Source organism: Bufo bufo, chromosome 4, assembly GCF_905171765.1.
Source record: "Bufo bufo chromosome 4, aBufBuf1.1, whole genome shotgun sequence".
Taxonomy (NCBI): Eukaryota; Metazoa; Chordata; class Amphibia; order Anura; family Bufonidae; genus Bufo; species Bufo bufo.
This window is the reverse complement of record NC_053392.1, coordinates 124,943,746-124,958,122: the sequence shown is the minus strand read 5'-3', so window position 1 is coordinate 124,958,122 and position 14,377 is coordinate 124,943,746. Positions and strand designations below refer to the sequence as shown.

The 14,377-nt window shown below is 45.0% G+C and overlaps 1 protein-coding gene across 1 annotated transcript in view; it reads right to left on the bottom strand.

Moving 5' to 3' along the window:
* Nucleotides 1-14,377, bottom strand: part of PER2 (period circadian regulator 2) — a 101,146-nt gene that overhangs the window by 32,229 nt on the left and 54,540 nt on the right. Inside the window, 5 exon segments of the mRNA XM_040427839.1 lie at nucleotides 2,671-2,779; nucleotides 4,496-4,649; nucleotides 6,879-6,985; nucleotides 7,322-7,400; nucleotides 8,212-8,354. Of these exon segments, the coding sequence (XP_040283773.1) occupies nucleotides 2,671-2,779; nucleotides 4,496-4,649; nucleotides 6,879-6,985; nucleotides 7,322-7,400; nucleotides 8,212-8,354 (592 nt within the window).

Below are 14,377 nucleotides of genomic sequence, written 5' to 3'. Positions count from 1 at the left end.
TTTGCCGTCCGCAAAATACGGATGTGGTCCATGTGCATCCCACAATTTTTGCAGGACCCATCGTAAAAAATCCTATTCTTGTCCCCAAAATGGACAGGTTCTATAATGTGCTGACCGTTTTTTTTGTGGACAAATAGAAATGAATGGGTTTGTGTGCGATCTGCAAAAAAAATGCGGATCGTATGTAGACCAAAAATATGGTTATGTACATGAGGCATAAAACGGATCTGATGGACATGAACACAGATAATGGTGACGTCGATTTTTGCGAGGGATTTTGATGCATTCTCCACAAGCAAAGGCACAGAGGAAAGTAATCTAGACCCCACCCCAGCCCATCCGGCAGCCATTCATCTAGCTTACCAGAACGCTATATTCAGTGCCCGTATATACATTTTTTTAACCAATCATAAATAAATGACTATGGGAAAAAGGACAAAGAAGACCGGCACTCGCTATATTAGATGCAAACTTTATCCTTTTAATTCGCACATGGAGGACCTCCATGTGCAAATTAAAAGGATAAAGTTTGTATCTAATATAGCACGTGCCGGTCTTCTTTGTTCTTGGATTGATGGGACGCCGACCCTGGACGCGCGCACCGCTCACCATATACACGGAGTGCCGGCTGATTTTTCTTCTATGGGAAAAAGGGCGATTTTTTTTTTTTTACTTCAAATAGTTTTTTATTTCTTTTTTTTGGGGACTTAAACATACAATCCGATTGCTGGTACAATTCAATGCAATATTTACCCATTGCAGTGTATTGTATAGATTTAAGGCTCATTCAAACGACCATATGAACTAGTCAGCATCCGTTCTGCCAATTATTTCAATTGCTCTGTTCCGTGACTCCGCAAAAAATATAGAGCATGTACTATTCTTGTCCGCAATCGCAAAATAGGCATTTCTATAATGGGCCGCCCGTTCCATTCTGCAAGTTGTGAAATGCACACAGTAGCATCCGTGTTTTGTGGATGTGCAATTTGCGGACCCTTAGGCCTCATGCACACGACCGTTGTGTGTGTTGCGATCCGCAAAACACGGAAGGCGTCCATGTGCGTTCCGCAATTTGCCATTGATATAACTGCCTATTCTTGTCCGCAAAACGGACAAGAATAGGACAGGTTATATTTTTTGGGGCGGACCACGGAATGGAGCAATGGAGTGCTGTCCGCATCTTTTGCGGCCCCATTGAAGTGAATGGGTCCGCATCCAAGCCGCAAAAACTGCGGCTCTGATGCGGACCAAAACAACGGTCGTGTGCATGAGGCCTTAAGCCGAGTTCACACTTCAGTTATTTGGTCAGTCATTTACATCAGTTATTGTGAGCCAAAACCAGTAGTGAAGCTTACTCAGAGAGAAGGTATAATGGAAAGATCTGCACCTGTTCTGTGGTTTTGACCCGCACCTGGTTTTTGGCTGACAATAACTGGTAGAAATAACTGATCAGATAACTGAAGTGTGAACTTGGTCTTACACTGACATTCGGCCTGAACAATTCTGCTCCTGGCAGGCTTCCATACATGGCAAGCCTGGAGGCCTTGCAATCGCATGGCGGATACCGGATGAGGGAGCTCCCTCCTCCTGTAAACCCCTTAGATGCTGTGATCGTAAGGAATGTAGGGGTTAAACAGCCAGGATTGGTGCTCACTCGTGGTGGTGGCAGCTCAGTTCCTGCCTGCCCAGCCTGGACCGCAGTAAACCAGATGTGAGCTGTACTCTGCTTCTAAAGACCCTTAAAGAGGACCTGCCGCCTCTCCTGACATTCCAGTTTTAATAGCTTCATCATTCCCCATGTAAATACAAATTCTGGAGCATCTATTCTTATGGCTCTATGTTGTGCCATTCCTTTACTATTTCTACTAAAAGTTATAACTGAATTGCTAGCAGTCTGCAGAAATGGTATAAAGGGGTGTTAACCAGTGGGGGGGGGGGGGGGGTGTACCTGTACAGTCTCACTCTACCCAATCAGTGCTGCCATTTTCAGTCTGTGCAGGTACACACCCCCCAACTGGTTACCTCCCCTCTGTACCCTTACTGCAGACTGCTGGCAGTTAATTCATAACTTCTAGTAGAAATAATAAAGGAATGGCACAACATACAGACATAAGAATAGGTGCTCCAGAACTGTTATTACACAGTGAATGCATGAAGCTATTAAAACAGGCATGTCAGGAGCAGTGAGAGGTCCTCTTTAAACACAAGCCAAGGATACGGGCAATTATCAGGAGGAGCATTCATAAAAACACTCGTTCCTGATAACTGCCTCGTATAAAACAGTTGCTCTTTTATGCAGCACCTAAAATCACTGTTTGCCGGCCACACAAGGATTTGTTGCTGGTAAACAATGAATCTATATGGGAATGATAGGTTGCGGTAGAAATCACTCATCCCCACATAAATGCAGCTCTCACCTCCGCTCACAACCAGGCAGTTATCGGGAACTTGTAGTTCATTCATAACTGCCTGTGCATTGGTCAGTGTAAATGGGCCTTAACATTTGTATAGGTCATAATGTGGATAAGTGACCCAATGGCTGCCATTTTCCTTTCCCCCGAGGGGGAAAGAAAAAATCTACGGAAAAATTGGGCTCTCTGTAAATCTGCTAGTCACTAACTAGGATCAGATGCTTGATTTTTACAGTAAAAAATAAATTAAAAAAATCACCTGCATGAGAAGCTGATGAATTTGTTCTGTGAGTTCCTGAACATCAGGCTGAAGTGAGCGATCCCCCGAGCGCTTGGGTGCCGTAAAAATGTCTTCATTAACAGGACCCCTATTGTGAGGGGGGGGAGGGGAAAAGTGTACTAATCAGCAAGTCTGAAGATCCAATCTACAGGTTCTTCTAAAAAAAAATAGCATATTGTGATAAAGTCCATTATTTTCTGTAATGTACTGATAAACATTAGACTTTCATATAATTTAGATTCATTACACACAACTGAAGTAGTTCAAGCCTTTTCTTGTTTTAATATTGATGATTTTGGCATACAGCTCATGAAAACCCCAAATTCCTATATAAAAAAATTAGCATATTTCATCCGACCAATAAAAGAAAAGTGTTTTTAATACAAAAAAAGTCAACCTTCAAATAATTAAGTTCAGTTATGCACTCAATACTTGGTCAGGAATCCTTTTGCAGAAATGACTGCTTCAATGCGGCGTGGCATGGAGGCAATCAGCCTGTGGCACTGCTGAGGTGTTATGGAGGCCCAGGATGCTTCGATAGCGGCCTTAAGCTCATCCAGAGTGTTGGGTCTTGCGTCTCTCAACTTTCTCTTCCCAATATCCCACAGATTCTCTATGGGGTTCAGGTCAGGAGAGTTGGCAGGCCAATTGAGCACAGTAATACCATGGTCAGTAAACCATTTACCAGTGGTTTTGGCACTGTGAGCAGGTGCCAGGTCGTGCTGAAAAATGAAATCTTCATCTCCATAAAGCTTTTCAGCAGATGGAAGCATGAAGTGCTCCAAAATCTCCTGATAGCTAGCTGCATTGACCCTGCCCTTGATAAAACACAGTGGACCAACACCAGCAGCTGACATGGCACCCCAGACCATCACTGACTGTGGGTACTTGACCCTGGACTTCAGGCATTTTGGCATTTCCCTCTCCCCAGTCTTCCTCCAGACTCTGGCACCTTGATTTCCGGATGACATGCAAAATTTGCTTTCATCCGAAAAAAGTACTTTGGACCACTGAGCAACAGTCCAGTGCTGCTTCTCTGTAGCCCAGGTCAGGCGCTTCTGCCGCTGTTTCTGGTTCAAAAGTGGCTTGACCTGGGGAATGCGGCACCTGTAGCCCATTTCCTGCACACGCCTGTACACGGTGGCTCTGGATGTTTCTACTCCAGACTCAGTCCACTGCTTCCGCAGGTCCCCCAAGGTCTGGAATCGGTCCTTCTCCACAATCTTCCTCAGGGTCCGGTCACCTCTTCTCGTTGTGCAGCGTTTTATGCCACACTTTTTCCTTCCCATAGACTTCCCACTGAGGTGCCTTGATACAGCACTCTGGGAACAGCCTATTCGTTCAGAAATTTCTTTCTGTGTCTTACCCTCTTGCTTCAGGGTGTCAATGATGGCCTTCTGGACAGCAGTCAGGTCGGCAGTCTTACCCATGTTTGCGGTTTTGAGTAATGAACCAGGCTGGGAGTTTTTAAAAGCCTCAGGAATCGTTTGCAGGTGTTTAGAGTTAATTAGTTGATTCAGATGATTAGGTTAATAGCTCGTTTAGAGAACCTTTTCATGATATGCTAATTTTTTGAGATAGGAATTTTGGGTTTTCATGAGCTGTATGCCAAAATCATCAATATTAAAACAAGAAAAGGCTTGAACTACTTCAGTTGTGTGTAATGAATCTAAAATATATGAAAGTCTAATGTTTATCAGTACATTACAGAAAATAATGAACTTTATCACAATATGCAAATTTTTTGAGAAGAACCTGTAGATACACACATTCTAAGCACATATTATACACATGCCACACTCACATCCGCACTTTGTGTCTTCCAATGATGAAAGACACTTTTCGACTCCAGGGGTTGACGAAGCTGGACCAGCTGGAGTCTACGGTGATGTACTCTCCATTTCTCGCACAAAATCGTATTGGAGAAAAGTCAAACGGCTGTCCTCCATACTGCAGAACTAGAGAAGAACACAATCATGTGGAAGTGAGTTTTACTCCTTTCCCTTCCTGTTAGATGTAATAGTTACACAAACAGCGTAGGACAGTCCACTCGGCTATACTGGTAACCCTGGTCACCTCTGGACAACACACTGGGTGGGTATTCCAAAGTTAGAAATTATTGTGATGGGAAAACCCCTTTAATCACTTCTAGTGATCATGACAATATTGTAGATCTTCTGCTAAGTGAACCTAGATGCCTGCAGAAGGGTCTGTCCGGGAGTACAATACTGATGACCTATCCTTAGGAAAGGTCATCAACTCGAGGGTCCAACTCCGGGCGCCGAGCAGCTGTTTGAAGAGGCTGTGGTGCTCCGGCAGCGGCGGATTGGCAATAGACCGTACAAGGGAATTTCCCAGTGGGCCAATGCCTAGGAGGGCCACCTAAGCCCTCCTCATAGCCGACAGCTGGGTTCATAATGAAATGATTCTCTCTTACGCACCTGACCAGCAGCCGCAAGTGCCCCCCTGAATTCAACTGTATTGACATCTTCAGGACAGCGATACAGTTGAATACTGTTGCATAGGTAGCAGTATTTTGGGCTGCACTCTAATATTTGGTTCATCTCTGGAGGTATATTGCCCTGCACTATGGTATTGCTGTCCCTGCCTACATATGTTGACCCTACCTATCTATGTTGCCCCGTCTTCAGTCAATTTGGATCTACCAGCAACATGGGGCCACTTTTACCAGGTTTTTTTTCAGGGCCACTTTTTGTTCCCAGTCCGCCCCTGTGCTCTGGCACAGCACTGTATATTGTATAGTGGCCGTTTTTGGTATTGCAGCTCATGCTCATTGACTTGAATGGGATTAAGGCTACTTTCACACTGGCGTTTTGGTTTTCCGTTTGTGAGATCCGTTCGGGGCTCTCACAAGCGGTCCAAAATGGATCAGTTTTGCCCTAATGCATTCTGAATCGATAAGGATCCGCTCAGAATGCATCAGTTTGCCTCCGTTCCGTCTCCATTCCGCTTTGGAGGCGGACACCAAAACGCTGCTTGCAGCGTTTTGGTGTCCGTCTGACGAAACGGAGCCAAACGGATCCGTAAGTCAATGGGGATGGATCCGTTTCTATGACACAATCTGGCACAATAGAAAACGGATCCGTCCTCCATTGACTTTCAATGGTGTTCAAGACAGATCCATCTTGGCCATGTTAAAGATAATACAAACAGATGCATGCGGTTGTATTATCTGAACGGATCCGTCTGTGCAGATCTATGACGGGTCCGCACCAAACGCGAGTGTGAAAGTAGACTAAGCTGAACATGGGTCATGTAACCGATAAACATGACGCCCCTGGGCTAGGAAGAGGCCGCAGCGCTCACCAGAACACCGCAGCCTCTTCAAGCAATCATAGGGCATGCCGGGACTCAGACTGACCTATCCATAAAAAAAGGTCATCAGTAGAGATGACCTAGAAAAACCCTTAAAAGGCTGTGTCAAATTGGAAGAAATACCGCTGTGTCACGGTATAAGCCTGGTTACTTGGTGAACACTCACAACATACATTAAAAAGTCTCCGGTGATTTGCAATCAAAAATCCATCAGGTTTGGATTTTTAGCAACTGTCATGTCTCGGTTGCATGTAGTAACATAACCACGTTCACAACCGCAATGCGATATTACAACCACGTGACCAAAGAATTTGTGTTAAAAGGGATGTCTTACTTCAAATGGCATTTTTCATGTAGAGAAAGTTAATACAAGGCACGTACTAATGTATTGTGACGTGCTTGCACACTATGAGAAAAAGCTCCGGCTTACTGTATGTGCACTCCCATGGTCCTGGCCACCAGAGAGGCTGGCGTTTTTTTCCTACAGTAGGCAAGCAGGTCCACCGCTGATAGATTGCAGGGTTATCATAACCCCTGGATACCAGCAGTGTATAATATGAGGGGAAAAAAATGAATCAAGCCATCAAATGAAGCAATAAGGAGAATCACAATACATTAGTAAGTGCTCTACACGATATTTGCTGAAGTTAGACAACCCCTTTAAGATGTTCAGGCACACCTGTACGACTTCCTGACTGCTTCTATGGACTGACGCTAGTATATGTGTGCTTGGAGACAGGCATTGATGGGGTGGGCAAAGCTCTGTGCTATACGAATGCCAGGTAAGACATTTAATGACTCTTCTGCAGCAGTGCATAACCTGGAATGGATATACGGTAATATATACATACTCTTTTTGTGCACAGCTAGCATGAGGTGGCGATCACTTGGATGCAAATGCAGAATAATGGGAGTGCCAATGAGGTCTTGAGGCAGGTAGCCCAACAAGGGCACGGCTCTGTGGGGAGCAAAGCACAAAGATGAGGGTAAGGGTACATTCACATGACTGTATTTTGTGGTCTGCAAAATGCGGATACTATCTGTGTGCCATTCACATTTTTTGAGCACCTATTGATTTCAATGGGTCCGTGGTCCGGATTTGCGGCCAAGAAAAGGGCATGGTCTATCTCCTGCGGAACAGACATGCGGATGTGGAAAGCACGCAGAAGATGCAGTATCCGTATTTTTCAGATCTGCGCTTTACGGACTGGAAAATACATGCGGTCGTGTGAATGTTCCCTTAAAGGGATGAACGCATTCCAAGTCGGGACATAGGTTTCTGCAGTCCGCTCACCTTTCATCGACATCCTGGAACAAACAGCTTGGGGTGTGAGTGGTGGTGAAGATGCGTTTATCTGCCGGAATCCGAGGAGCTAAAAAAAACACAACACAATTTACTCATTTTGCACAACGCAGTTTTAATATAACACATAACCAGTGCAACTTACTAAAAATATCAGAGAGGTGCCCCCTCATGGGGGAATAATACCGCCATGTGATGTTTTTTGCTGGGGGATATCTGCCAAAATATCTCCAGGATCAAATTGGAAACATTGTGACGCGGAGGCCCTGCTGCTCCAGTATTAGGGTACTTTCACACTTGCAGCAGGACGGATCCGACAGGCTGTTCACCCCGTCGGATCCGTCCTTCCGCTATTTCGCCGTGCCGCCGCTCCGTCCCCATTGACTATAATGGGGACGGGGGCGGAGCTCTGGCGCAGCACGGTAGTGCACGGCGAAAGGCCGCCGGACTAAATGTCCTGCATGTCCGACTTTTTAGTCCGGCGGCCTCTCACCGCGAACTGCTGTACTGCGCCGGAGCTCTGCCCCCGTCCCCATTATAGTCAATGGGGACGGAGCGGCGGTCCGGCAGCACGGCAAAATAGCGGAAGGACGGATCCGACAGGGTGAACAGCCTGTCGGATCCGTCCTGCCGCAAGTGTGAAAGTAGCCTTAGCAGAGAGGAGCAACCAGATGGAAAATAAAGACACCTGACAATGATAAATGGGAACTACTCCTGCACTAATGACAAGGGACGGCAGAGGCGAAGTGCCATTACCAGGACTGTTTCCAGAAAATAAATCATAGAACATATGGCAGGTTCTACCGCAAAACTACTAATGTGAGAGTCACCGTGCTCCTAAGGAGCCCCAACACAGACCAGTAACTGGCCGCTATACATACCTTCATAACCGGAGTGCACTCGCTCCGCAAACAGTACGCAGCACAGCTGCTCCACGGTGCTCTCCTCAGTCTGAACACGGATCAGATACGGTGTGAAGCGGAATGGCTGGTAAGAAATTTATTTTCGAGACTCACGCCCACAACTGAAGAGACACGAAAAGGTGTAGAAAATATACGTGAACAAAAGCAGTCTATAGTCAAAAGATAAAACAACTGCCTTACAATAACACGGCAAAAGCAAAAAACAATCATAAAATATTTCCAAATATAATTAAAAAATTACAAAAGAAAAAAAAAAAAAGTTTTATTTGAGGAACAGCGCCACTCTCATCTGTGGGATGTGTCTGTCATTACAGCTCAGTTCCATAACAGAAAAATATTTTATTCTCGTCTCATACTACATGTCATAATTAGCATAGCCATATCACACATCAAGCTCTAAATAGTGCAGAACGTGCCCCCTGCATTATTTATTTTAGTTTATTTCACTAAAAAGTCTTAACATCTGCCAATATCTTCGGTGATAGTTTATGATTGATGTACATCATTTATTGCTTGTTTTATATTTTATCAAGAAATTTAGTTAAATAAATTTAAATAACTAATCCAGGGGGGCATAAGGACATACCCTCAGTATAGGCCGACAATATGTGACTGGTGGGATCTGACACCCCGTCAATCAGTTATTTCAGGCTGGCTCTGGCATCGAAAGTCAGCACCAGAACTACACAGCGCCATCCATCGTGTAGTGGATGAACCGGGTTACTGCAGCACTGCTTGCAATCACTTCAATGGACAGAACTGTTTAATTCCAGCTCGAACGTCTACTACCAAAGCTACTCTGCAATAGCTGATTGGTAGGGGTGCGAGGTGTTGGACGCCCGCCATGAAATCTTGATGGCCTATCCTGAGGATAAGCCATCAGTAGTAAAATCCTGGCCAACCCCTTTCAACCCAGCAGAAACAGAAGCCTCTGTTCATACACGGTCACAAGCTACGTCACCAGGACTATGTCACCAAGGGCAATGTTTCCATTCACTGAACGTTAGCAGACATTTTGAAAACTGTGAGGAAGCAATACACGTTAGGCTGAATTCATTTGTGTAATAATTTCTGGTTTTCTAGTCTGTCATAGGAGAAAAAAAATAAATGAAAATGGACAGAACCACAAGTCACGCGATGGACACCAATGGCGGCGATGTAAATCACAGTGACATGAAGAATGGCGCTGTATCCTGGGGGACCCTCCAGCACAGATGTCAACATAGCCTGAATGTGAATGTTGGCCAAAGCAACCAGTTCTGCTATGGACTCCTTTTCTTTGCACCTCATGGATAAGAGATGTTCCAAGTGCAATCACCCAGAATAGGGTGTTTCATCATGGTCTTCAGGGGTTTAACTATGCTAGCCTTATAGATTTCCCAGAAGTCCCATGAGGAATAGCTTTCATGTCACCCTGCTGAGAAACCCATCAGGACACAGCGGGTCTGCTTCAGGGGTTTAAAGGGGTATTCCCATCTCAGACAATGGGGGCATATCGCTAGGACCCGCACATACAACGAGAACGGAGCGGGGAGAGCTGTGGCTGGAGGACCACCAAGCGCTGCTCCCATAGATGTGAATGGGAGCGCACCATGCACGCGCAGCCCCTGCTCCCATCCATATCTACGGGGCAGACGGAAATAGCCGAGCCATCTGTAAAGGGGAGCTTACTTACCTCCTTCTCCCCCAGCCTGGGCTGCTCCGCTGGACTCCCTTGCTGTAAACATCCAGTTTGACACGACCTGCAGCCAATCACTGGACATGGCGGAGACTGGAACCCCTTGTGTCAAGTGACCATTTGTCATGAGTGGGTCGCCGCTGGGGCCAGTGATTGGCTGCAGATGCCTTCAAACCAGATGTTTACAGTGAGAAAGCCCAGCGGAGCATCGCAGGGCTGGAAGAGGAGGAGCGGGGCGCGCCTGCGCTGGGAGGAAAGAAGGCTCCATCTACTGTGTAGTGGCCCCGCCGACATAGTGCAGCCCAGCTCTCATTCAAGAGCAGGCACTTATGGATGGCTCTGAATATTTTATATAGCCAGTTATCATTGCCGTCATGGGGAACCCGGCTGCATCATATGATTTTACTGAAGGGCACATCATTCACATGAAGATCTTTCCTGGTTAAGAGTTTGTCACTCCAGTGCTTGACTCATTATTATACCAGGGATCATCAGCCTCTAGCACACCAGTGGTGGTAAAACTACGACTCCCAACATGCAGTATTGCTTAGCTGTTCTCGGAACTCTCATAGAAGTGAATAGAGCATGCTGGGAGTTATGGTTTCACAACGGCTTTAGTGCCAGAGGTTGCTGACACCTGCATTGTAAGACGGAGCTCTGCTGGAGCTCCCTTGGTTGAAGTTGATGGACTTATGTCTTTTTTCAACCATATTAACTATGATAAGTTCGCTATAGCTGTAAGACTTTGTTCACATTTGCAACATGGTTTCTGCACATAAACCTGTGCAGACTGGACACATCACTGGTCCAAATGAGGCCCAAGTGAAGTGTACATTCGATAAATACATGTGAAAGACCGATGATGGTAATAAAAAGAGCTACAAATCTGTACGCAGAATGAAGAAAATGAAAAAACAACAATGTTCTGGCCCAACATAAAGCAATTTACATGGTGAGGTATACCCGAGAAATAAAGACAATGGTCAGACTGACCTTCACAAGTCAGTATAAAACAGTCATTAAAGGGGTTATCCCATGAGTAATGTAAAACATGAAAATCAGACATCATATAGTACCTACAGACAACCTGTTTCTAATAAAGCTAGAACCAGCCCTGTACCTCACATGGATCCAGAGATCTCCCCATTCATTGCTCTACTAGATTTATATCAAGCTGACAGCTCAGGGGGCGTGTCTCAGCTCTCCCTATCACAGCTCAGGGGAGTGTCTTTTCTGCTGCAGATAAGGGGACGTGTCTCAGCTCTCCCTATCACAGCTCAGGGGGCGTGTCTCAGCTCTCTCTATCACAGCTCAGGGGGCGTGTCTCAGCTCTCTCTATCACAGCTCAGGGGGCGTGTCTCAGCTCTCCCTATCACAGCTCAGGGGGAGTGTCTTTTCTGCTGTATTTCTTTCCCTGCAACTGTCACAGCTTCTGACAGAAGATATATAAACTGAGCATGTGCGACCACCTCAGTGAGGGGGACAAAAATAATAAGGAAAAGAACACCCAGTAGTAGACGCTATACAGATACATTTTATTTAAATTTAGTGGCTATACAAAAAAAATTATTTTGTGCAATTACAAAAGTACTGGTTGGAAAAATGTAGACAATGTTAATGGCACAACCCCTTTAAAAGGGTATTGCCATTTGGGGTATGGCATATCTACAGGATATGACATACGTGTCTGACACCTCTAGGACCTGCTCCCCGCCACACTCGGCCAGGTATAGAGGGGTGGTCGTGCATGTGCGGCTCCCTCTGTTCACTTCAACAGCATGTCCAAAAATAGTCAAGCGCCTTAGGCACAGGCCTCTTGATAAATTTGATATTTATTATGTAAAACAGACAGAATCAAAGCGCTTCATCTGCATGTATTAAAACCTCAGCGACAACTCCTGGATTATCAATGAGGAGCTCGTCTGATGGCAGGCGCCCTGTCTACAGCACATCGATCGGCTGCCTGCGAGCATCCATTGTTCTCACAGGCGGCCGAGTCATTCATGAGTCAGAAACTCATTCATGACAGTTCTGGACCATTCTTGATGATTACCCCGCAGTCCATATAAACAGCGCACAAAAGGATTAACCCTTAAGTACTGCCGGCATTGTGGGTCACCAGGACTGCACAATTTTTTGCAACTTCTGCTTGAGCAGATACAACGGGCACAGCTTTTATAATGGTTAACATAATTTTTGTGTCTTTCATAACAAATAGTGCTTCATTTTCTATCAAAATTTTACAAATACGGCATTTATTATTCTAGAATTTCCATTTTTCAGGCCGTATATCCAGCCATCTGTTGTAGTTTAATTCCAGGGTGGTGCAGAAACATCGGAGAGAAATCAAGGCCAGAACTGATCCCATGGTTTTCTCTAGAACAAGTTCTGCCATCCAATGAAGAAAAGGAAATGGATGGCACCATGACATATCAATGTCGCTCTGGTGCTCAATGGTAGAGAAATTTCCCGCTTATAATGTCCTAAAAGACCACAGCACTCGGATCATAGTTGAGTCAGGACACTTGGACGCAGCCCCCATCCATCAACACTGCGCCCACATCTCCTGACTCATTGGCCGTGAACAAGGTCCTGGGAGAGACCCGAAATTTGGCAATGTCTAATTTATGTAACTGGATGGAACAATAAAACTCTACTTTACATTTCAACTACAATTTGAGTGCCGTGGTGTTTTAGGACATAGTTATGGTGCCCTACAATGGACTCTCCATCTCTCCATCTATATCGAGCTATGGACAAAGTAGACAAAATTGTCATCCGCTACGTCTGAGTCAGGCATAAAACTAGCCAAACACAGTGGGTTTTTTCTTGCCGTTTAATTTTTTTTTAAACTGCGATATTTATATATTTTCATCGTAAAGAGGAACCCTAAATTAGGTGTCCGCTATTATTTTTCTTAGGCTGGGTTCACACGGGCGTGACGGATTTGTTCAGGATGCGTCCCGGGTGTATTGCGGCAAACCCGCGCGAGTAGGTACCCAATTGCAGTCAGTTTTGACTGCGATTGTGTTCCGTTGTTCAGTTTTTATCGCGCGGGTGCAATGCATTTTGCACGCGCGTGATAAAAAACTGACTGTGGTACCCAGACCCGAACCTCTTCACTGAAGTTCAGGTTTGGGTTAGGTGTTGTGTAGATGTAATTATTTTCTCTTATAACATGGTTATAAGGGAAAATAATAGCATTCTTTAATACAGAATGCTTAGTAGAAGGTCAATTGAGGGTTAAAAAAAAAATAATAATTAACTCACCTTCTCCTATTGATCACGTAGTTGCCGATCTCCTTACTTCTTTAATCATGAGATGCCGGCTAAAGGACCTGTGGTGACGTCACATCACATGGTCCAATCACATGGTCCATCACCGTTGTCGTGCTCCTGCCTGTATTCTGCCGGAGAGAGACAGAAGTGATTGTACACCGCTTCTGTCTTCTCAGGGTTACTGGTGGTCTGATAACCAGGCACCCAACCTGCGTCGGCTAAACTGCCGGAGTTTTAACCTAAGGCTACTTTCACATCTGCGCTTTCCCTTTCCGCTATTGAGATCCGTCATAGGATGACAATAGCGGAGCAAAACGCTTCAGTTTTGTCCCTATTCATTGTCAATGGGGACAAAACTGAACGAAACGGAGTGCACTAGATTGCATTCCGTTCAGTTTAGCGGCTTCACGATCGCGGACAGAATTTCTGTCCACGATATGGTACGGAACAAGACAGATCCGTCATGACTCACAATGTAAGTAAATGGTGGCGGATCCATTTTCTCTGACAAAAGAAAACTGATCCGTCCCCCATTGACTTACAATGGTTTTAGAGATGGATCCGTCTTGGTCATTTTAGAGATAATACAAACGGATCCGTTCATAACAGATGCAGACGGTTGTATTATCAGGATTGAAGCGTTTTTTTTACTGATCCATGACGGATCCAGCAAAAACGCTGGTGTGAAAGTAGCCTAAGTCCCGCATTTACAGGCTAAATCACAACTATCATGAAAATAGGGCAGAATATCGTCATCAAAGGACTATTAAAAAGCAAACACAAGGAAAAAACGTTGTGCCAATTATGTAACAAACAACCCCCCGCCATCAGTGGCTGCTAATGAATCTGCATGTGTCCGCTCTATTCTTTCTTTTAGCTGCTATTAGAAGAGATTACTCAGTGGTTGATACCTTTTAATGGCTAAATGAAAAGATTATGACACAATAAGCTGCCATTATACAGAGGGCACAATATTTTTATATGTCATTTGATATAATTGCCCAGTGGACCCGGCCTAATAATATGTGCTAGGAACAGGACACCAGCTTTAGGTTGGCCACAGGTGTAGCGTTTTTTTTATTGGTCAAAATTAAAATAAATAAATCTTTAATGCTACTATAGCAATCATTCCTTGCAGGTATGGAGGCAGGGAAGCGCTTTCCCATT